Source organism: Neurospora tetrasperma (genome assembly GCF_000213175.1).
Source record: "Neurospora tetrasperma FGSC 2508 unplaced genomic scaffold NEUTE1scaffold_3, whole genome shotgun sequence".
NCBI classification, from domain to species: Eukaryota; Fungi; Ascomycota; class Sordariomycetes; order Sordariales; family Sordariaceae; genus Neurospora; species Neurospora tetrasperma.
The window spans coordinates 1,045,317-1,069,323 of NW_009799101.1; the positions used below are offsets into that span (position 1 = coordinate 1,045,317).

The following is a 24,007-nucleotide window of genomic DNA, read 5'->3' on the forward strand; positions in this document are numbered from 1 at the left end:
TTTATACAACCGTCACTCCTTGAGCGTCTTCATTAACACCATCCACCAAGATCTAGACGCCCATTACTCGATGCGTTGACCGTGGGCTACACAACAAACGGGTATCAAGGTGGTCTGTCTGAGGCTGTGAGACCTAAACCTTTTAACGCACGTTGACCTGAACTTGTCAAGTCACGCCTCACGCAGTTGTCTTTCTTCCCTTTAGGCTCACTGAATTTCTTGGTTGAGGTCCATGGGCTGAGACCTGGATAACTATCCTTCTTTCGTCCCTCGGGCTCTGTGAAGATACTCTGAAATCAGGTATTCTGGAAAAACCCACCTTATACAAGTTACTCGTCAACCAACAATCGAAAGAGCATCCAACACCCCATAACTCAGCCGAACTAAACTGGACTGGACTGGACTGGAGTGGACTGCATACACAACCCCCCACAAGCGCTACGGTTGTGGTGCGCCTTGGGTTCGCTGTGTTCAGCCGCATCATCACTCCCCTCGGTTTCGGTCATCGACTTGGACATCCCGTGGGGTTCCCCTCATTATCAACTGGAACTAAGACCGCGGGACTATCTCTAAAGTCAGTCGAGACAAGATGAACGAACCAACGATATTCGAACAACCCATCCACTCGAAGGATAAGGATCCGGAGGTGGGCGAGGATGCCATTTATATGCCCGAGTATGGAGCGAATGGGAGGGGCCCGTCGCGGGTTGGTGAGGAGGGAGAAGAGGAGGATGATTTTAGGGATTATGTGTTTCCTGAAGGTTAGTTAGTTAGTTTGACTTCTGATGACCTGCGTTTTCCGTCTCGGTCTTTTGAGTCTCTCTTCGGTCTCTTCCAAGTCTCTCTAATCTCTTTTCTGTCTGTCTTCAACTGCTTCCCGGCCCCTCTTCATCTTTTTTCAACCTATCTTTTAATTCTCTCTCTCTCTTCACCTCTCTCTTCACCTCTCTCTTCACCTATCTCTTCACCTATCTCTTCACTTAAGGCTCTCCCTCTCTCCACGTTTCTTCGCCTTCCATTAACACCCAATCCCAGAGCGAAAACTAGGAACATGGTCCACAGCCTTCCTTATCTTCAACCGTGTCGTCGGCGCTGGCATCTTCTCAACGCCATCCTCCATCATCCACAACACCAATAGCGTCGGCGCCACGCTTCTCTTCTGGGTGTTAGGTGGTGTAATGACCTTTTGGTGAGTTTTGTATCATCCTTTCTTACCTTGCCCTACACCATATCTATGTACTTTCACCACTTTGACCACTCGAAAAGCGGCTAACTCGCATCCTCAACCACAAAGCGGGCTAGCCGTCTACCTAGAATTCGGCACCGCCATCCCTCGTTCCGGCGGAGAGAAAGTTTACCTCGAACGCGTCTACCGCAAACCCAAATACCTAGCAACCTGTATCTTCGCCGTGCAATTCATCCTCTTCGCCATCTCCACCGTCGGCTCCGTTTCCTTTTCTTCGTACCTCCTACGCTGCGTCCTCGGCTCTCCTGACACCACCACCACCGGAGGCACCGCGCAAGAAGATGCAACCAAATACGAAGGCACGTGGCTAAACCGGGGCATCGCCGTGGCAGCTATTACCGCCGTCTGCCTCATCCACGCATTCTTACCTAGGTTGGGCATTTGGCTGTCCAATGGTTTGGGGGTGTTCAAGCTGGTGCTGTTGATTTTGGTGGTATGTACGGGGTTTGCGGCGTTAGCGGGGAATATGGAGGGAGAAAGCCCGAGAAACTTTTCGAGCTTTGATGGACCGGGGGATGCCACGGGGAATGGTGACGATCAGACGGACGGGATGGGGAATAATGTCGCGGGCAATGCGGCGGGGTATGCGTTGGCGTTGTTGCAGGTTTTGTATAGTTATGGGGGGTGGGAGAATGCCAATTATGTGAGTGACCCCTCGGAAGCAACAGGCAATGGGTTGGTGAGGTAATGCTAACAACGGGTTTGTAGGTGTTGAGCGAAGTGAGGGATGCGCCGAAGACGTTGAGACTGGCGGCGCCGATTGCCATCGGGACGGTCACCGTCCTTTATGTCCTTGCAAACATTGCCTATGTGAGTATCTCCTCAAGGGTCTCACGAGATCTTCCATGACTGACAACACACAGTTCGCCGCCATGACCAAAGACGAACTCTCCAAATCCGGCGTCGTCCCCACCGCCATCTTCTTCACCCGCGTCTGGGGTCCCTCGGCCTTCACCGAGCGCGTCATGCCTCTCTTCCTCGCCCTCTCCGCGCTCGGCAACGTCTTTGCGCAATCCTTCGCCATGCCCCGCGTGAAGCAGGAGCTCGCAAAGGAAGGGACTCTCCCCTTCTCGCGCTTCTGGGCGAGCGACTGGCCCGAGCAAAAGTCGCCCACGGGCGCCATTTTGTTGCATTGGATCTTCACCGTGGCCTTGATCCTCGGATCCAGCACCAAGGACGTGTACCAGTTTCTGTCAAACATTTTTACCTACTCGGGCAACTGGATCAAGGTCTTCCTTGGGGTGGGGCTGTTGTATCTCAACTTTACGCCGAGCGAGAACTGGACTACGCCGGAGAACAAGCGGTTCCATAGTTATCCCGTCCTGACGGTGTTTTGGGTTGTCGGGCTGCTGTATACCTGTGCGGCGCCGTTTATCCCGAACAAGCTGCTGACCAAGGTTCACTTTTCGGTGGTGCCGGCGCTGGGGACGGGCATGCTGGTTATCGGCGTGATGTATTGGGTGGTTTGGGCCAAGGTGTTGCCGGCGTTTGGGTTCTCTATACAGCACGAGGTGGTGGTATTACCGGATGGAAGTGAGAGGGTCAAGTATAAGAGGGTGAGGCCGAGGGGAGGTAGGAGTGGTGCGAGAGGGAGGAGGAATGGGGGCAGGGGAGGGGGGAGAGGAGGAGGAGGAGGAGGGACGACTGTTGTGTGGAGGTGATAGGGCGTGTGCACTTGTCGATGTAGAGAAGATACAACGTAGAAAAGCAGATCAATGATTCGCGTCTTCGTTTCAGGCACAAGATAAAAGGGGATTTGTTTACTTTGGATGGAGTCTGTGTCCTTTTACCCCTTTTTTTATCCTTTTTCCCTTGGAGCAGAGCCCCTTTTTCGGATGGCGCAAGCGCCCTGGGATCGATCTACTTTGGCCGGTGGAACTAAGTGTCTGATCAACATGCCGGTGGGTTAGATCTTCGTGTTCACTTCCATGAATCCCCAATACGAGATGGACCATTGATGTTATTTGGGGTGTCAAAGTTGAACTTGCTGCCAGTCATGTTGATGGGAATCCCAACCGCCAAGACGAAACAAGAGCGGATGGGAACACTGTTTCAGCGCCAAGTGCCTGTAGCAGGGCAAAGGAAAGGCGCTGTGGACGGACACACTGCAGCCGAGGCGGACAAGTCGGCCAGGTGGGGAACGGGACGCGGGGCTCCATCGGGCTTAGCGGATCCCGTCCAGTTCAATGTGCCGTTACGTGCGGGTGTGTTGTTGTATCGACCTAACAATTCCCTTCAGTGGACTGCGGCCCCCCCCCTGACAGCAGTGACGGCCAACCTCCACCTTCGGAACACCACTTGACACCACCCACCCTGGCGAGAGGAAGTGGTTTTGGTGTCCTTCTTGGGAATACTACCTCTACCACCACCACCACACTTCAGTCTCACTTGTCAACAACATAACGAGTAACGACCTAAGCGCGCCCGGCCCCGTCAGCCATGCTCCAGCAGCCCTACGCCGTCGACTCCGTTCATGTTCAAGTCCGATGAAGGCATTGCTGCGCATGCATGCCTTGCTGCCCTCTGTATCCGTCCATTCTCCAGCCAGCCAGCCAGTTCCAGTTCCAAGTTAGCTTCCGTCTAGACTGAGTGTACCTAGCTGCTCGATTCTCCCACATACGCCTACTACGCCTAACACGCCTACGCCTCGCTTCACCACTTCAGCCTCGCCAGACTCTCGACTCTTTCCTCCCATAATCTCCGAGTCGATCTGCGGTCGACCCTTGTTGCGCCATAACCAATGTCTTGGGACTTGTTAAAGCGGTTCCTCGAGAGCGACGTCTTCAACCAAAACCCCTTTCTCTCCGTCTCCTACCTCTCGTCAGTCAGCCATTCCGTTTTGCCAAGATTCGCTACCCCTCCTCCTCCTCCTCCTCTTTCTCTTCTCCTCACTCGGCGCGGCGCGTATACTGGCCCGGCAAGACAGACACTAACATGACCGTACCGCCAGACGATATGCCGACCACATAGGAATTCACTATGTGTTGTGCAGCAAGCTGCGCCAGTTCCCCTACGAGGACATCGAGTTCTTCCTCCCTCAGCTATGTCACCTTATCATCAGCATCGACAATGAGTCCATGGCCCTGGAGGAGTTTCTCCTCGATCTATGCGAGGAGTCGGTCACAGCAGCCTTGTTGGTGCGCAGCCCTCTATACACCATCTGACGCTTTACACGACTACGAAATGCTGATATCTCGCCCGCTCGCAGACATTCTGGCTCTTCCAAACATACCTACACGACCTATCCTCTAATCCACAGGCCAATGCCTTCAAGATATGCCAGAGAGTGTACAACAAGGTGCAGCATATTGTCTTTGGCGTCTCCGACAGTGCAAGGAACGAGAAGATTACGGAAAACGCTTTGCCGGTGACTGTCCTTGGGAGCTTCGTTCTCGCCAGTATCGCCGCCCCGTTTCTCCCCCATTGGGCTGGCCCGCTGGCCGTCGCGCAAGCCAGGAAGCCCCGCCCTCAAGTCATCGAACCTGTGTTGGACGCTACTCCCGTCAACGCCGCCCCACCTGCTCGCGCGCATACCGTCACTGCTGGTACAACAAAATCGAGACGGGCAAAGGAGGCCCGCCTTACAAGCTCATCGGACCATCAGCTCCAGAGCAACAACAACAGCCCGGTGGCGCATCGCCCCAAGCCCAAGATCAAGGAACCTCAGCCTGACTCCCGGCCGACGTCTTCGGGGTCTTCTATCAAAACGCCGGTAGAGTCTAAGCGACCTACTCCTTTCGATTCCAACGTTTTGGAGGCACGTCTTAGTTCATCTTCGCTGCCTCTACCAACGTCGAATGCCAATTCTCCAGGTCTTGTACGCAGGCCGACCACTCCGGCCCTGCGGCCAACGACTGGAGTGAACAGGAGGCACTCCCACCATGTCAAGACGCTCTTGAACCAAGCGGACATGAGCCGCACACAAAAGATGCGGCTACTAAAACAAAACTACTTCCACTGCCAAACAGCATTCCTGACCGCACTAGAGGATATTTCAAACCGACTAGTAATAGTACCAAAGGCTGCACGCCTAAGTGCCCTACGCGCTGAGCTGGCTCTAATCGCTCAAGAACTCCCGGCCGAGGTCGATATCCCAGTCATCTGCCCTCCTACTTTGGTCAACGGCTCTCCTTCGCAAAGCCGACATCACAGGATAGTCCGTCTCAACCCGGCTGAGGCCACGGTACTGAACAGTGCTGAGAAAGTGCCTTTCCTCCTAATGGTTGAGATTCTGAGGGAAGATCTCACATTTGACCCGGATTCTCAAGATAACCAGAGACTTCTGACACAGCTTTTGGCCGAACAAGGAACCAGGAGGCGGATTTTTGACCTTTCCGAGTCTTCTAGGATACCAGCCACGCCCCGTTCTCAGGAGCCGGTCATCGATAGTGTTTTTGAGCCTTCCTCGGGGGATCTAGGGCACTCGCCACTAATAAAACCGCTCAACGACGAGCCCTTTGCCATACAGCATAACCCCGTCCCTGGCGGTCTCCGCCATGCTGCCACTACTGGGACCAGCTCGACACAATTCGTTGACCTGACGTCAACGCCTCGCAGTTCTGGCACTTCGGGATCCTCTACCCCACCTTTCAGGAGGATGACCCTCCAAAGTCCGCGCAACAACGCGGCCGACCAACCTGATTTTTCTGCCCTTGCCATCCATATGCGGACAGCCTCGCAAATGTTGGCGCAGTTGGATGCAACAAGTGGCAAGCGGCCGCGTCATGAAGTGGCCGCAATCAGGGCAAAGATTATTGCCAGCATGCAGAGTCTGGAAGAGGAGAGTTTTGAAGTCCATGATAGCCAAGGGCCGACCTTCGACATGATTATGGCCAAGGCCAGTGCAGAAAACGTTATCAACGGCAATGTCGCCACGGACGAAGAAATCGAGGCTCCCCTGGAGAAGGTCGAGTCTAACGTGAATCCGAACGCCGGTCTAGCAAGGATGGAAAACGATATCAAGACAGGCGGTCTCCAGCGTAAGGGCGATCGTGATGATCCCAGCGCTGCCGTCTTCGGAGAAGCTTGGGAGATGAAGAAGGAGCGTATCCGCAAGTCCTCTCCTTACGGCTGGATGAAGAACTGGGATCTCGTCAGCGTCATCGTGAAAACGGGTGCGGATCTTCGTCAGGAGGCATTTGCCTGCCAGCTGATCCGCGTGTGCCACAAGATCTGGGTAGAGCACAACGTGCCCGTCTGGGTGAAGCTCATGCGCATTCTCGTTACGGGCGAATCATGCGGTCTGATAGAGACCATTGCCAACGGCGTGTCTCTGCACTCGATCAAGCGCAGCCTGACACTGGCCACGGTCGAGTCCGGTCAAAACCCTAGGAGGAGGATTGCGACGCTCAAGGACCATTTCGTCAAGGCGTTCGGTTTGCCCGAGAGCCAGGCGTACAGGTCGGCTGTGGACGCGTTCAAGAGGTCGCTGGCGGCGTATAGCATCATCTCATATGTGCTGCAGCTGAAGGATAGGCACAACGGTAACGTGCTTATCGATAATGAGGGGCACATCATCCATATTGACTTTGGCTTCATGCTGTCAAACTCGCCCGGTTCGGTTGGGTTCGAGGCGGCGCCGTTTAAGTTTACATATGAATATCTGGATGTGCTGGGTGGCGTGGACTCGCAGGATTTTGCAGACTTTAAGCAACTCTGCAAACAGGCTTTCCAGGGTAAGTTTCTCTTTCTCATCACTCTTACTAGGCATGGAGAACTAACGACTGTTATAGCCCTCCGTCGTTCAGCAGACAACATCATCGACCTCGTGGCCATGATGGGCCGAGAATCCAAGATGCCTTGCTTCGGCGCGGGCATCTCGCAGGTAACGACCTCGCTCAGGGCAAGGTTCCAGCTGCAGCTGAGCAAAGATGAGGCGGAACAGTTTGTGGAGACGGATCTAATTGCCAAGTCGTTGGGAAGTTATTATACGCGACTGTAAGTTGTTCAGGACAATTCTTGATCCGAGTGAAATGGGATGCTAACAAAAAGGCGTGAAACAGTTACGACACTTTCCAGTATAGAACACAGGGTATCTACTAGACAGCTTTTGAAGGATCTACAAGGGCGATTAGTCCCGTGTATGGGATATCACCTGAAACAGGAGACACAGATGGGGAGGGAGGAGGGACTAAAGAAATTTAGAGAGGAATGGGTTAGGTCGGATGAAAGACCGTATCGGTAATGGGATGAATGGAGACAACAAGGTGGAAATACCCCTTCGTTTTTGTATGAGGAGGGCATGGGAAGATCTAAACGTATATATCACGGTGTTCCCGATGTCAAAGCACGGCAACCTCCATAATGAAGAAGGCGAAGAGCGGAGAAGAAGTGCTAAATTTTCGGAGGGAAAGTTCAATCAGATTCAAGAAGGGCATCTCGGCGGCGTTCATAACGGGTAGAGGCTTTTATGGATTATGGGAGTGTCTTATCATACTAGTTACTATTATATAAGCGGCATCCATGTGTTTACAAGTCTTTGGATTGTCTGTTTGGTTTGCTGTCTTTGAGTTTGTTGTCTTGACGTCTTTGCTCACTTTCTCCGTCACTTCATGGTCTTTTCTCGTTCGTTTATTTTCTTGTTCGTTTCGTTCCATATCTCCATAAATGCGGATCTTCTTACATCGTTTGAATTTGTAAACCTTTGTTCAAGTGATGATGGTTTATTTGTATACGGTTATCATAAGCCATTCTATAGTGTTGTTCTTGTTCTTCTTTTTTTTTTTTTTTCTTTTTTTTTTCTTCTTTTTTTTTCTCTCTCTCTCTCTCTCTCTCTTTCTCTCCGAGAGACGGGAGTTAGTCGTGTATCAGAAGAAAAAAAAAAAATTCCGAATGGCAGCTGCCTTGTCTTGTTTCCACTTCCTACCTCTACATTTTATTTTCTTCTCCCACTTACTTTTTCCTTTCTTTCTTTCCGCTTTGTTTTCCTCCATCCTCTTTTAGGCACTATGCTGGACTCACGAAACAGGTTCGATGTCAGAAGATAGTCATGCATCAGACGACCGACTAGAATGGTAATAGGCAAAAAGGTGAATTTCTTTTTCATGATACATACCATATTTACTCAAGGGCTGTTTGTTCAAAGAGCAGTATTAGTCTCAACGAACGTCTGTTCTGTTTCGTTCTGTCTTTATGGTATTACCTAATCCTGATACGCCCGCCCGCCCATCGTGCCCCTATGCCCCTATGCCCCCAAAAACCCCCCGCCCCCTGAATTGACCTTCCGACACATCCCATGTGGAAAAGATAGTTGTGTAGTTTGAAAAAAATAAAAAAGATAAGACAAAAAGAGAGACCGATCCGCTCGCTCTTAACGTACGCTCTTCTTTGATCGCTTGCTTCCGCCTATGTCTGTTGAAACACCCGACGTAAAAATGAAAGAAACTGATTATGATAAAAAAAAAAAAGGTATCATGTATACATCACACTACCAGTGGCATCGATCGTTGTTGTTGTTCGTCCCGGATATCCCAAAAAAGAAATTGGCCGTTGTCCAAAATTCGCCCGGTCCATCCATCCTTCCTGTATCACTCATAACTCATCATCCTTTCTAGAAAAAGGAAATCGTTTTCCCCCACTTAATGCCCATGATGCATCCCTCCCATTCCCCCACCACCACCACCGCCACCACCTCCGCCAGCACCCACCCCAAACATCCCCGCAAAACTATCCAACCCCCCACCGCCTAATGCTCCTCCAAGACCGCCCAGCGTATCCCCCCCAATCTCCGGCGGCTCCATATTAAACGGCATGAACCACGCCGAGCTCGGCTCGTTCGAGAACGCTGCATGCAACCCGTCTGGACCATCCCTCCCATTCTCACTATCATGCCCCCCTCCCCACCCCCCAGCGCCACCACCACTGCCGCCGCCGCCGCCGCCTACCAGCCCTGGCTCATGATGTAAGCCGGCAGATGTGGGACCGCCGTAGGCGCCAAAGACGAGCTGTCGGTCCAGGTGGCTCATGCCGTGGGCGTGAGCGGCGCCGAGGTGGGCGGGGAGGGAGAAGGGGTCGGGAGGGAAGAAGGAGCCAGGATGGTGGTGGGAAAGGTGGGCGTGGGAGACACCGACGGGGGAGACGGGGGAGAAGTGCGCTTGTTGTTGAGCTTGGACGGAGAGGGAGTTGAAAGAACCGGGTGGACCGCTGGTTTGGATGGGTGAGGGGCCGGCGCCGGAAAAGTTGCGTTGGTGTTGCAGGCGAGCGGCGTGGATTTGTTCGGCGGTTGGTGGAGGGTGTTGTTGTTGATGTGGGGAGAATTCGGCTTGTATGGGGTCGGGGCCGTTGGGATGGTTCTGCTGTGGTAGGCCGCTGATTTTGCGTGTCATGGCTTTGCGTTTGAGTTGTTGTTGTTGTTGGGCTTGTTGCTGCTGTCGTGATGCTGTTGACCCGTTCACGCTACCCCCGTCCCCACCGCCGGCTTGTGGGGAGAGCGTGGTGAAGAACTCCTCGACTGTATGCAGCTCGGGCTTCTGTTCCAGAACTGCATCGTCGCCTTTCTCCTTCTTCTTGTAGATGGCGGGGTCGAGAAAGTCGGACTGCGAGACACCGTGGGGATAACGGTCAAACCAGTCGCCGTATTGGAAGATGGATGTCGGGTTCTCGTTTGCGGGTGTACCCTGCCTGGCAGCATCGGCACAGGTCCGGTACTGCTCCCGTAGGTTCTCTGACATCCAGTGGAACATGCCCCAGTACTTCTTCATCTTGGATAGGAACTTGACGTTGGTAGCCAGGTTGCGCTTCGATGTTGCCTCTAGCGTTGGGTTACCCGAAAAAATTCCAAATATGTGCACGGTACTGGACAGGAAGGCACAATATCCTGTAAAGGGAGCAGTTACAAAGTGTGATTCAGCATCCTTCAACAGCTCTGATACCCTGTTAGCAGCAGCGAATGCTTTGGCGCCTGCTTTCGTCACAAAAGCCTTGGGGATTTCCTGGTCCGGTTGACCCCGAGGGGATGAAACAGCAAACCTGTTCATGAACAAGATGTTCTGTTGAATCGCGATGTGAAGAAACAGAAATTGGTTGGCCATGTTGTCAGTTTCGTGCAGGTGTAGATTGTCGGGTGTGTATAGTAAAGAGTCGGGCAAATCGGTCAGAATATCCTCTGTCTGTTTAATGAGTTTAGCGTAACCGGATTCGGGACTCCACATAGGATGAGGATCCAACTCTCTGCCTCCTTGGTTGAGATAGTTGATAATTCTGCCCCAGAGAGAGATTGCCTTGATCATCCAGGCCGCAACACCCAGGTTATCTCTGGCCATTGAAGCATCTTGGTCTTCTAAAAGTGGTCCCAGCACCTCGCCACTCAGGGTTTCTGTTGGACCTGGCATGTCGTACTGGAAGTTCTTTTCCTTGATAGGCAGCGGGACCCGTAACGTCTCCTCCCTTATGAACGTGGGCCGGTCTGTGCCTGAAGAGTTGAAGCGATCCATTAGAAAACATGCCCACATGGTCCTCCTTCGGATCTCGCGATCGATGAAGCTGAGTTGTGTGTTCCCTGCTTGTCGGACGGGATCGTGCTCCAGGTCTTTGTGAAGCTGCAGTGCAAAGGCCATACGGATGGCCTGGCCACCCAATGACCAGCTACGGCCACCATGACATGTGCCAAACTCGTGTAAACCTAATATGAGCAGACATGTGAGAATGGTGATATTGGGCCATTCATATCTCTTTGTCACTATATCGCGGGCTGCGGCCGCCCACTCTTCGCCGCGGAGGAAATTGGGACTTGAGTTCAGTTTCGGATGATGCGAGAAACGTGCCGCAATGGCGCAGACAGAGAGGATTAGGACGGGGGGTAAAGCGCCGGCCCTGTGGTAGCGGACTTGTTAGACAATATGGACTATGACGTCTGATGTGTGGGGAACATACTTCAGCTTCCTCATAAAGCTCGGTTTGTGAAGAAGGTGGTAGGCCTGTCCATAGATGTTTTCAAAGTAAACTTCGGCAAGGTGTTCTTGTATTTCCTTGGATGGCAACGCATCCCCGCCTTCCAGCAATAGCTTGCTTTCCTCGGTCTCCTGGATGTGGATCGTAGCAGTCCTGTTCGGCGCGTCAATCTTGGTCTTTGAAGGCCCGCGAGCCCAATTTTCCAAGTCCGAGCCGAATGCTTCGTCAGCGCCGCGCTTCTTGTTGGCTTGCTTCATGTTGTTCAATGTCCCCGGGATGGCAGGCTTGACCACGGCCCTGGTAACGGTAGAGGCACCCTCCTGCTCAGATTTTGGTACGATCTTGATAATCCGTTCCTCCATTCGCTTTAGTCGCTTGTCCAACATAGCCATGTAGTCGGTTCGTGGTGCGGCCTTGCGAGCTGTGACCTTGTAGACACACGGGATTCGCGATCGGAGACAGTGCTTGCACGCGGGTTTCTCGCCGGAACACCGGATCTTTTTGCGTCGACATGCTATACAAGCCAGTGGAAGACGCTTTCGTTCCTTTCCGGCTTTTGTCTTGAGCTCGCTCCATGCGGGCGTATTGTCCGTTTTGTCCCCCTTGCCCTTTGGCGCCGAGCCATCAACCGAGCTAGCAGTCGCAAGGCCAAATTCATCCACTGTTTCCTCAAGCGAATTACCGGCATTTTGATTGCTATCCGGGGTATTACTTTCGGACATATCCATGCTCTGCTGCCGCTGTCCACCGTTCCCGGTGTTAGCGCCGTTGTTGTTGTTGTTGTTGTTGTAGGTCGAGGTCTGTACCGTGATCGAGTCCATGGACGGTGCGTGGGGAGTTGTCGAGAACACATCAGGGGCATGGTCGTCGAAAGTAGCGGAGCCGAGGCCGGTCATGGGCGAGCCATCTAGGTCGTCGTCATAGTGGAACTGGAAATCGGCATAATGGCCATCGACCAAGTCGTGGGCAGCATTGATGCTGCCCAGCGCGTCATTGGAGGTATCCAGCTTGTCGAGAGGGTGGGTTTGGAAGGCGGCAGGGTCGGAGTGCGGCGGGTGGCCGTGTGTGTCACCGCCAGCGGGCGCAAAATCGAGGTCGACGGACGAAAGGCTGTTGTTGTTGTTGTTGTTGAGAGCTTGCGAATCGGCCGGTGGCATTAGGGAAAAAGGGAAAAACAAAGTTTGCGGACCGGTTCGCCAGAGAAAAGTCGACTTCTGCGGCGGGATCTGATCGAAAGAAGGTAGCACCGACTATAACAAACCCGGGGAACGGAAGCTGGGATGCTGTCGCAGGCAGGCCAGCAGTGGCCGGGATGGTGATTTGCAATCCGGGGGCTGTTGGGCTCTTTCAGCAACCAGACTCGAGGAATTTGGGATGCAGTAATTGGCGGACTCCACACTTGTTGCCCCGAAGACACCTCCAGAGGCTCCACGAGACTCTCCAGACTCCAACAGAGGCTCCAGACAGGCCCTAACGGCTCCAATCACCCCGAGCAACTAGCAACGACACTGCTCCACTTCTCCTCGATCTAGGTTGTATTGGAGACTGTACCTGGTAGTGCGTATGGAGAAGGGGCACAGAAGGGGGTTACTGCGTGCCGGTGAATCAGTATCAGAGACTCAGGGTGTGTCTGGCCATGTCCCTGGCCGAAAGCAGAAGTAGTCAAGAGCATGCAGAATAATATGACTGGGGAAGTGTTGGATAGAGTGAGGTAGAGAAAGAGGATGAGCCTGAGGAGGAGAAGGAAGGGGGAGCTTTGGGAGCGCGGTTCTCGGCACCCCGGAAGGAAAGGCCGGCTGACAATTGATTGGCGTGGTTGTGTGTGTGGGAGACCAACTGGGGTGTACCATAGTGTACACTAGGTAGTGTAAGTGGACTTCCCTGAATGGACGGGGATGGGAGCCCAAGCAGATGGGGATGTTGGTACACTACCACTGCGTATACCAACCCCAGGATTTCACATCCGCTGATGTGCTTGTCAAGTCTTGTACGTGAATGTATATGTATTGTACACTATGTTGTCAACGAAGGAGTTGAGCGTTTTGTGCCTGAGTATCTCGTTGCAACTTGTCTGATGCATTTCTTCGGCTTCGCAAGCGGCACTTGTCTCGATTTGGATCATGGATCGCCAAGTCCAACATAAAATCTGCGGCCCACATACATAGTGGGAAGGCGTTTTCGGCGTTAATTGTGGGGTTATATATACTACCAGCTGGGCGTTTCAAGGTCCAGGTCTCCGGCTGCGTCTTGCCAGTGAGCTTGAGCTCATTGCGGGCTCACTGCGGGCTCATTGGGAGGGAACGCCGATTGAGGAGAAAGCAAAGTGGTAGGGGCATCAATGTCCATTCAGGAACCATCGAATAAAATGGCGGGAGTAGGGTTGCCTTCTGTAGCAGCTGGTCACCCGCTGACTCTTCTCAGAACTCTGCGTACGGCGTGAACATGTCTTTGTCCGTATTACCACAGCAGTATTCTTTGTACGCCGCAGCCAAACCCTTCTCATGACCAGCCACACAGCAGGCTGGACCTTATATTGGGGGTGTACTGCGTATGGCGTGGTCTTGTTGAAATGTACAGTTGTTCTGGCGAGAGCCAACGACAAGAAGACCTCAGCCGGAGATAGGGGCACTATGAGCGAGTTGGAGTTTAAACCATTAAGATGACAGGCTGGAGTTTGTGCAGGAGGATATCCACAGCAATTGGTCACTTGAGGCTTTTACGGCGCAGATGTAAGTGTAATGTATTCTAGGATGTCTCCATGTGTCAATAGAGGTACCAAGCTCTTTGTAAGAGACCGTGCTAGCCAAAATATATTGACCGCGGAGAAAGGGCTAGCAGCAACCAAAAAGCCCCACGTCTGGCGAACCGATTCGATGCTGACCTGCGCAAGATTTAGAAAATAACATGGACCAGATCGCCGCGTTGAGCCGATGATGATTCGCTGGAAATACAGCGGAGCCTCGTGTGTGATTGGCCCCGCGGTGGCAGACCGCAACCTCAGCGATCGATACCGGAGTCTGGCCAACCTGTAGAGTTCGTCTCTTGTCTACCACTTCTCCATGCCAAATGCTGCTGCAACATTTCATCCTCTCCGGTGCGTCTGCATTGGCAGATCTTCACCGTGAAGCTCATCTGCATCATGGTTCCTGCTGCCTTGGCAGACGAGTTTGGTGGGGTTCTCCTTTATCACAACATCTCCATGTCCACCTTCTCTAGGGGCCACATGCTTGCAAAGTCGTAAAGACATCAAGTGAAGTTTCAAACAGGGCTGTCTAAGGCCTGGGCATGCTGGCATTTCAGGGAGCCAAGCAGGGTACCTTTACCTAGAGGTATCTCCTGAGAAGGTGTCCTGGGGGTCAAACATGGATCTTGTCTCTCCGACTCCGACGCCACGGTTGCTGCCGCTCAAAACCTCGTGGCAGTCTCCGACATTCGGGACCTAGAGAATTTGCACCATCAGCCTAACCATATGGGGGAGCGCTAACACCGGAAGAGCGGATTTGAGCTCTTGAAGACGAGGGAGGGAGAGCCTCAACAGAACTGTCACACTATAAACACCTTCAAATTTCGGTGACATGGACAGCAAAGACCCACGCTACACAGCACTCGACGATCGAATGTAACAGCGGCCTCTCAGGCCAAGTGTTTGAATGTGCATAAGGGTGCGAAATTCCGAGAATACGCCGGGATTGGTGAAAACTAGTGACTGACACTTTACACAAAGGATAATCTTCAGAGGTAGGTTACTCTGGAGTCAAGCCGTCGCAGAGGGAGGGACTCGCACACTCACACACCGAAATGCTTCAACGAAGTGGGCAAGGTGAGGAAAGGCAATTGATTATTTGATCCCCACCCACAACTGAAGAGTGTCACTCGTTCTGAATAGGGACATTTCGTTTGCTCGTTCGAGTTTCAGTCCAATGTCCGAATGCCAGCTTCACATATTAAGCATTGGGATCGACTGTCGGAAATATGAAAATGGATAACACAAATTTCTTGACAGTGTCAAAATCAGATGTCTGAGAATCAAAAGAAAAAGACTGCGACGGTCCTGTCCAAGAAGAGGAAATCGATGAGTACTTACGCCTTCATCCCACATGGTACGTACTTAGAGGTAGTCATTGCCGAATGAGATCACAAACAGGCAGGAACGAGCAGTCAAGGCGGGCTAGCAACTTCCATGGCCCTCGGGCTGTTAGTGCATCAAGCACTGCAGCTCGTTCCTTCCACTTCACCTCCTCACGGAGATGAACAAATTCGCAATGGTCGGTGCAGTGTCGCTTCACTTTACAGATTTGCAGGTGCAGACTCCGGACCATCACTGCGTGAGCCCCTCCTTGCGTACTATCGCGAAATTCCCCATGTTGCACCTCACTGCATGCTCCCGCGTTGGCCTTTACCCAGAGCCTACTGTAAAGCGAGGACTCGCGGAGCGATGACGGGATTCTGATCAAACTCCGTTCTTCTTCCGATCATGTTCATCTTTGACATTCCCCCCAAATTTAATCTTCTTCTCCAGCACGTTTTCATCAACTCTCGCCTTTCTTAGTTCTGACCTCCTCCTCAACATCTAGCCGCCATGATTATTCCGGGTAAGCTCAACTGTCTTTAACGTTGCAAGCGCTTTGCATATGGGTACAGAGGGGCCACGGGTTGCAATGCTTCGCATCCTCCCCATGTCGTGCTCTCTCGCATTCTCTGCCTTTGAAGCGTCACATTGGGCGGGAGCAGCGAGGAGGAGTGGGCAAGGCATGGTTGTGTTCACAAGAGGCCAGGCATCTGCCAGGAGAGGGTCACACTGCTCGTTTATTTTGTCTTTTAGCTTGTTGCACGGATACCACACTACAAACAGTACGTGGTCGTTGAAGAGCTATTGAGAACTTGACCCGCTTGCAACAGCGGACGGAACATCTCCTAACAAAGCCAAGCAGCACATGACTCTCTTCATTAATGCTGCTACTATGGCTTTTCGCTGAAAGCTGATAATCTTTTGACCCTCCCGTCTCTCAAGGGCGTAAGCACTTCTGAAGTTGACTGCACCAACACTCAGGCAATATAGCCTCCCATCGGATTTGTAGTCCATGGAAAGAAACCGAGTGGTTGCTCCAGCGGGCCCAACTCAACTCCTTCCCAATTCGGCCGCTTGAAAATGACAAGAGTGCGGTGCCATCCAGTCTCGCCACTCTTTGGATATTAGCCCTCTGCATTGCAGAATCAAGTAGGTTGGCAGTCCATCCCCTTATCGGCCTGCCTCTTTGCGCTGCTACACCGAGTGACTGTAGACTAAGGTAATCAACAATTGTTCGAGGTGTGGAGGGGTTTCTGTTCCAGTAAGCAAGGGATAAATGCTGCGCAACAGAAGAAGCTCGGTATCATCAAGAAACAAAGCTGTTACAAGGAAGCCGTTTTCAGTAAATTTTTGCACAACCACTCCCAGACCAGTCAATGTTTCCCATCCGACGACGCAGCTCACACAATAGATGAGTGCTTTTCGGAGCTTGAACATGATGGTGATGCCAAGCCTGCCACTGAGGACTGTTGTACGGCCGGTTTACGAGGAATCATGTCATCTTATCGCGAAGGATTCACGGTGCAGAATCCTTTCGGATCTGAGAACCATAACCCAAGCCCCCTTGCGTTACACAGAAGCGAAATATTACTGATCAGACTTGGCTCTTCTGAAAGATCTTCTAGAGCAAAAACAAAAAGAAAGCCTTTCTCTCACGTGGGAGCAAAAAGCAAAGTGGCGGTTTGATCTCGATGGAAGAAAGCATGGAGAAAGCCTTGGTTGCCCTGGTCACGCTAACATCAGACATCGTCCCTCTACACTGCCCCGTCCGAGACAAAATAGATGAGACCAACCAATAGGTTAGGTAAACAAGACCGCTACCGCTCGCCAAGCTTTTTTTATCTTTCTTTTTTTTTCCTTTTTTTTAAAGAAAAAAAGGGCCGTTGCAAGATTGTGAAAGGGATTACAATAATTCAAAAAGACATCAGCTAGAGTCCCATTTGGATATTCCTATCCAAGAATTGCCTAGAACTCAAAATCAGAGGTGTAACAAAGACGCTTGGATGCGTCGTAGGAGCATACCCCAGGTTTCATATGAAGTCAAAGGTCTCAACTATTTTGTCCAGGACGAGAGACTGCCTTCCACCAGCGCTCCCAGAGAAGAAAGGGGTAACAAAAGCTATAAAAAACTGCATCACGTCGAAGCCTGACGAACTACTAGCCACAGGTAACAACTGTGACACATAACCAACAATAAAGAGGCTACGTCTCCGTCAGCCCGCGGAAGCACCTCAGCTTATGTGCATGGAAGGAAGGCTGGGCATACCCTGACCAGCTCTCAGTGAACTGGTAGACTACTTTCGATTTCTCTAGAACAGGCAACTCGTTCGATCGATGAAATTCAGAAAACTTATTCCAGATTTCAGAGACCCTTCGAAAACGCCGAGTAAAGGCGCAAAAGTAACTGCACTGTGTTCATGTGTTTTTGTCCCTACCTCTACTTAGGTAGGGACAAGCAAGTTACCGTCCTATTAAGACTTAGTCTAACTCAACAAACCAACCCCAATCAACACACTTTTCCGATCTTAAGAGGTTAACCCCGAAAGAAGGATTTCCGTGTAACCATTTATCTGCGGAGCTGCGTAAGCGGGATGGAATCATTCACCCCAGCACCCCAGCACCCCAGCACCCCAGTTCCAATTCCAGTTCCAATTCCAGTTACCAGTTTCAAATGATGAGTCGCGGGATGGCGTCTGCCTGGACCTTGTGTTTTTTGATCCAGATCCACACACTTAGGTATCCATGGATGAATGAATGGATGAATGAATGGGAAATCGAAAATGCACTAGAAAGCTAGTTGCTCATGATAGGAGAGCAGGGTAGGAATTCCCATGTTTGGGGGAATGGGATTCTTGTGGACTTTGATGGGAATGGGGATGGGGATGGGTCAGATTTACTGGGTGGGATAGACAAGGGGGTGACTAGGTAAGCACTTGCACCTGATTTGAATTCCAAAGTACCATCATAGTTGAAATGTAAGAGATGTTGAGTAAGTAGGTAGATAGATGTTGTGAGGGTTGAGGTGAGATCGATGTAGTGAGGTGTTGCATATACACAAAACTGTTCTTATACGGACTCACTTCCTATGATGTCGGAGGTTGTCCTTGGTACTAACTAAGGTAGGTTATGGGTTTGAAGACTAGACTAGACTAGCTACACGGTCGTGCCGCAAACAACAGGAAGACTTAAGAAAGTCCCTTGGACGGACGGCGATGATACTATTAGGAAATCGTAACGAGGCTATCTAGACGAAGGGGATCGGCATTTGACTTGCTGGCTATTCTGCCAGAGTGGCCAACAACCATGAGAAGAGGCTGAAGTTGGTTGTATGGTAGTGGCCAACAGAGTAACAACTGGAAGGCAGGGCCAGATGTTAGGGGGGGTCGAAAGTGCACAAGAAAGAGAGAAAAGAGGATGGAAGAGAGGAAAGGGTGGCGATGACGGCTTTCAGTGACAGGACGGGCGGGGGGGAGGAGAAGGGGAGTGTCTCTTCTCTTCAGGAAAGAGTGAAGACAACACCATCCGAGCGTCATGCTGGGTATGGAACTGAGTAGGTATCAAAGATGAGGATGAACTGCGAGATGAGAGGAAGCATCGAGCATTGGTATAGCTAATTCTAACTTTGTATGATTTCTCCGTAACACCGCGATGCAAATACGCCTTCTAGAGTAAACTAAACGATACAAAACCCTAAACTGAACAAACAAACGTGACCGCCACTGCCTGTCTAACTATACTGACAATCGAACTGGCAACGAAGCACTCTAGGCCTCGACCTTCTCACCGTCCTTCTTGTTCTTGCTTCTCTTCCTCTTCTTTTTCCTCTCTCCCTCAATGATATTATCCGCTCCCTGTTCACCAGCAGCAGTCTCCTTCTTCTCTTCCTTCTTTTCCTCCTTCTTCTTCTCGCCACTCTTCTTCCCATCCTTGTTCTCACCCCTCTTCTTATGCTTAACCGCACTCTCATCCTTCTTGCCAAGGGGCGTACCATCCTCGTCCAGCGCCTCGAACCCAAAGGTAGGACCAGTCGCTTCGAACTCCCTGCCAAACGTCTCGCGACGCCACTGCCTGAGACGGGCCTTCTTGCCAAGCTTCTTGCGTTCCTTGCGCTTCTTCTCGGCGTCGCGGAAAGTAGCCAGCTTCTTGAGGCCGGCGAATTCGTTGAGCGCGGCGTCCGAGGGCGCCAACAAGATATCGCGCGCCGTCATGCCGAACGAGACGGGCGAGGTCTCGCGGTAGCGGAACGGGAACAGGTTCTCCTTGTACTTCTTGTCCTTGGGAGCGGAAAGCGCGCGAGGAGTGTCGAGTTCCATCTTGGTGTCGACCAAAGCTTCAAGCTTGGCCAGTTCCGCCTTGGCTGCCCTCTTGGCGGCTTGCTTCTCCTTCTTGATGTCGGCGGTGGTCTTGCGCTTCTTGGAGGGACGGCCTTCGTCTTCATCGGCGGAGAGGTCGGAGCCGAGGTCGGCGTCCTCGTCTTCGGCTTTTTGATCGTCGCCGTCGGGCTTGGGGAGGTCCAGATCGGAAAGAACGACGTCGGGCGCGTCGTCGAAGTCGGGGATGATATCCTTGATGTCGATATCGTCGTCCCACTCGGGCTTCTTGGGCAGCTTCTTTTTCTTCTTCTTCTTGGACTTGCCGTCCTCGTTGTCCTCCTCGTCGCTGCCGGACACGTCGCCTTCTCCCTCGGCGTAGTACTCCTCGCCGAACTGCTTGCGCATCTCTTCCTCCCACCGGTCGTTGTCCCAGGCGTCCTCGAGGAACTTCATCCACTCCTCGTCGGACAGCTCCTTGCCGGTGAGACCGGCAGCCTTCTTGATCTTGGATAGCTTCTCGGCCGCCTCGTCAATCTTGAGACGACGCAGACGAGCACGCTCCTCCTCACGCTGCTTCTTCTCGGCCTCCTTACGCTCCTTCTCGAGCTGTCTCTGCTTCTTTCTGCCCGTGAGCTCCTCCTTTCTGACCGACTTGGCGTTGGCCAGGTTACGCGAGTACGTCTTGAGCAACTCGTTGCTCTTGTTGGGGTCCTCGAACCGCATGTTGTAGGCGTGCTCGAACTCCTCGGCCATCTCGGGGAAGTTGTCCTCGCCCTCGTCCGACTCGAAAGCCTCCCAGCGCGAGCCGTCGGCGGGCGCCCAGGCCTTGGACTGCATGAATTTGGAAAGGAACTCCTCGGGGTTCTTGTCAGCGTTCTTGACGTCGAGCTCGTTAAGATCGATCGCCTTGGCGCGCGACGGGTGAACGCCGTTCTCGGTAGGCGCCTCCTCCTTCTTGACGGGCTTGATGAAGGCGTCGTCGTCGCTCCACTCCTCGTCTTCGCCGACAGCGGCATTGATCTCAGACAGAATGTTCTGCTTCAGGTTGGCTTGTTCCTCGGCATAGGTCTTGGGCTTGGGCGCGTCATCTTCGTCGGCACCGATGTCACCGGCCATGTACCTCTCGCGGTGGTAGTCGCGCAGGGTCATGGGCTTCTCCTTCTTCTCCTTGACGGGCTGGCCCTCGGCGTCAATTGGCGTGTAGAAAACGGCCTCCTTGTCGTAGATGCGGGGGTCCCTCTTCTTGATAGCTTCTAGGGTGGCGTTGATTTCGGCGTCGAGGTCCTCGGTGACAAGGAAGCCCTCATCGTCTTCGGTCTCGTCTTCGGAAGAGTCCTCTTCGTCCTCGTCTTCGCCTAGCCCACCCTCCTTCTTGGACTTGAACTTTTCCTCGAGACGGTGGAGTTCCTCGCGCTTCTTGTTGTGCTCAAAACGGCGGGCGTACTCCTCATTGATCTTGAGGTCGGCAGTGGTGCCGAGGGTGGCACCGCCGTCCTGCTCGTCTTCGCTGGACGCATCATCATCGAACAGACCCTTCCTAGGCACAATGGGATCGGTATTGGCGCCTGTGACTCTGGCTTTCGCCGCTTTTGACTTTGGGCGAGGCATCTTGAGGTCGGCTAGATTTGAAGATGCTAGGGCGAAGGGGTGGAAAGTCAATCCTGGCGCATAAAGGATGGAAGACTTCGTTGCGACTTTGACGCCCCCAAATTTTCGTGAACTTTTTAGTGGGGCCCTTTTCGAAGTCCAGTCCCCGGGCTACAGCTGGTGGTACGTATAGTCCAATTTGCCTGCCACGAGATTGCGCACGGTTCACAAAGGCATATATATGTGGCTATGAATCTTGGCATGGAGGGGAAGTTGGAGTCCCACTCACAGCGCAAGCGAGGGGGGACATCGAGGACATGCGACGCCTGCCCGTGGCCCGATGCCTGCTGGATCCCGGCGAGCCTGGCTTTCCGACTGGAAGGGAACTGAACAAGCTCCATCCATTCACTCTCATTGCTGCCGTCTACCTATCACGTCACACTCCGATTCCCAACCCATCAACGATCCTCCATCTTCAAACATCTTTTGTCTTCCAACAGGCAGCCGCCCAACGTCCTCCCTTCCACAACTGCTCTGTCGCTGTCGCATTATCAAAGATAGCCGTTCTTGTTATTGTTCCTCGCTGTAGTTGCTCGCTGCCGCAAGCCCCGCCGTTTCCACAACCCATTAACCCAGATATATAGCAACATCACAACAATGGCCGATACGAACGCGCCCAAGCCGAGCAGCAGCGTCAAGCTGGTGCTTCTAGGTGAAGCTGCTGTCGGAAAGGTGCGCAGTTTTCTGCTCCAAAACCACCATGCTCGAGAAACACATGCCTAACACAAATCGTTCCACAGTCGTCGCTCGTCCTCCGATTCGTCAACAATGACTTCCAAGAGAACAAGGAGCCCACGATAGGAGGTTAGTTCCTGAAGTCATGACAACTTTCTTTGCACCAGTCTAGCTGACACTTTTTTGCAGCCGCCTTCCTAACCCAGAAGTGCAACCTGCCCACGAGGACGATCAAGTTCGAGATTTGGGATACAGCAGGCCAGGAGCGCTTCGCCTCTCTAGCGCCCATGTACTACCGCAACGCCCAAGCCGCCCTTGTCGTTTACGACCTGACGAAACCTACTTCACTCATCAAGGCCAAGCACTGGGTCGCCGAGCTCCAGCGACAAGCGTCTCCCGGCATTGTTATCGCGCTCGTGGGCAACAAGTTGGATCTGACCAGCGACTCGGCCGGCTCTGCCGAGGTTTCCGGAGGTGGCGACGACAATGCGGAGGATTCGGGCGACGCACGCAAGATCTCGACGGACGAGGCCAAGGCATACGCCGAGGAGGAGGGTCTCTTGTTCTTTGAGACTTCGGCCAAGACCGGACATAACGTTACCGAGGTTTTTACAGCCATTGCGAACGCCATCCCCGAGACGTCGTTGAAGAGCGCGCGTGGGCCTGGTGCCTCGCATGCCGGTGTCAGCCGCACAGAAGAGCAGAGGGTCAACCTTAACGGGCCGCGGGATCTCGAGGCAAAGGAAGGTTGCGCCTGTTGAGGGACGATGGACGGATGGATGGATGGATGAAGGGAAGGAGGGATTTGGAGAAGATATTGAACGGACGGTGCGGATATCCACCAGGAGGGGCTGCGGAGGGGGATACTGATGAGAATAAGGGCGTCCATCTTCCGGTTGACGAACAACAGAGCTTTGCATTTTACAGACGGGTTAACGGAGTGGGTGGTCACATTGGGCGGGTTCATACGGAGTATACTTGTTTTCTTCTTTCGATCTACCAATTTCTCTTTCTTATCATCGAAGCACGATATACAGACCCAGCAGTAACAGGCTAATGGAGTTTTTGCCACATATCCTCACCTTGGAGCGGGCGGTTCGATGCCTGTTGGTCAAGTTTGCTGGTATCCTTAATTTTTCCATACTCACATACTATGATAAGTCACATCATGAATACAAGACGGAACACGGAAACCTTGTTGGACCTGTTACGAATCCGAGCCTTATGGTCCTGGCATGCCGAGTATGACTGATTTTATTGATAAGGTTAACTAAATCAACACGGTTGGGTGAAGAGTAAGTGCCTACCTTCACTGCGCCTAAACCCATCATCACCAATACATGGGAATTGCGTGAATGGCTTCACCACATGCTGCGGCCTACTTGTAATAAACCAAGTGTTCAACTCGTTTGATCTTGTAAACGACCTTGTCGTTCTCTTGGTCAATAGCCTCGGCTACTGCTACATGCCATTGTGCTGGCCACGGCCTCGAGACTGCGCCCGGGCTACACTCATGCTCAATGCCAGCTGCGAGGCAAGATACTTACTTATTCTACTAGTACACTACATCGTCATGGAAAGTGGTCCGTACCTTCTATAATAGCCCAAATACCTAGTTCCCACCTACTATCGAACCTGCCTAAGCGGTTAGTGGGGCGTTAGACAGTGGAGGCACGTGCGCCAAGACCCGCCAAAAAATCGCATCCCGCCCCAATTCGGTTTGAGCGCCGAGAAAACGCGACACACCACCAGTCACTTCCACTTCAGTTCGACTTGTAGACTGCAACTGCAACTTGCAGCAGCAGCAGCAGCACGATTCTCACCTCACCTCACGGATTGGCCTTTTGGGCAGAACGGCCTCGAAACTGTACTCTGTGCGTATTGAGAGACATTTGCGCCTCGTCAACCTTTGAGGCCCCTCATCAAGCCTGCGTGGGCTCGGCAACGTGAGCTCCGGCTTGCATTTTTTTTTCGCAACAAGCAACACCACCGAGCAGCATTTGATACGAGAGACATCGCGAATCACATCACTCAGCGATATTTCATACCTTCCTTCGAAGACAGGACGCCAACGAGCGCCTCTCCATGTTCTTGGACTCTTCATTCCTACACCTCCTCTGTCTCTAGGAGGCCGGTTGCGCCTAGGTTGTTGAAGTGCAGGAAATCGCA

The 24,007-nt window shown here is 52.5% G+C and overlaps 5 protein-coding genes across 5 annotated transcripts; 3 read left to right on the plus strand and 2 right to left on the minus strand.

Annotated features, from left to right (window-relative positions):
- Positions 1 to 589: 589 nt before the first annotated feature.
- On the plus strand, positions 590 to 2,907 carry NEUTE1DRAFT_42166 (uncharacterized protein; the record flags this gene model as incomplete). Its single annotated transcript, XM_009851989.1, has 5 exons — positions 590 to 761; positions 1,048 to 1,189; positions 1,295 to 1,889; positions 1,955 to 2,056; positions 2,110 to 2,907. The coding sequence occupies 5 exons, from the start codon at positions 590 to 592 to the stop codon at positions 2,905 to 2,907; spliced, it is 1,809 nt and encodes a 602-aa protein (XP_009850291.1).
- A 1,059-nt stretch (positions 2,908 to 3,966) lies between these two features.
- On the plus strand, positions 3,967 to 7,288 carry NEUTE1DRAFT_81035 (uncharacterized protein; the record flags this gene model as incomplete). Its single annotated transcript, XM_009852271.1, has 5 exons — positions 3,967 to 4,066; positions 4,197 to 4,383; positions 4,455 to 6,921; positions 6,979 to 7,183; positions 7,249 to 7,288. 5 exons carry the CDS (start codon positions 3,987 to 3,989, stop codon positions 7,286 to 7,288), a joined length of 2,979 nt encoding a protein of 992 aa, XP_009850573.1.
- Positions 7,289 to 8,642: 1,354 nt separating this feature from the next.
- Positions 8,643 to 12,291, minus strand: NEUTE1DRAFT_121878 (uncharacterized protein; the record flags this gene model as incomplete). Its single annotated transcript, XM_009852272.1, has 2 exons — positions 8,643 to 11,056; positions 11,117 to 12,291. The coding sequence occupies 2 exons, from the start codon at positions 12,289 to 12,291 to the stop codon at positions 8,824 to 8,826; spliced, it is 3,408 nt and encodes a 1,135-aa protein (XP_009850574.1).
- Positions 12,292 to 18,813: 6,522 nt separating this feature from the next.
- NEUTE1DRAFT_81044 (uncharacterized protein) lies at positions 18,814 to 21,124 on the minus strand (the record flags this gene model as incomplete). The annotated part of the gene is made up of 1 exon (XM_009852273.1): positions 18,814 to 21,124. One exon carries the CDS (start codon positions 21,122 to 21,124, stop codon positions 18,968 to 18,970), a length of 2,157 nt encoding a protein of 718 aa, XP_009850575.1.
- Positions 21,125 to 21,559: 435 nt separating this feature from the next.
- NEUTE1DRAFT_146066 (uncharacterized protein) lies at positions 21,560 to 23,049 on the plus strand (the record flags this gene model as incomplete). Its single annotated transcript, XM_009852274.1, has 3 exons — positions 21,560 to 21,835; positions 21,904 to 21,967; positions 22,028 to 23,049. 3 exons carry the CDS (start codon positions 21,761 to 21,763, stop codon positions 22,597 to 22,599), a joined length of 711 nt encoding a protein of 236 aa, XP_009850576.1.
- Between the last annotated feature and the right edge of the window lie 958 nt (positions 23,050 to 24,007).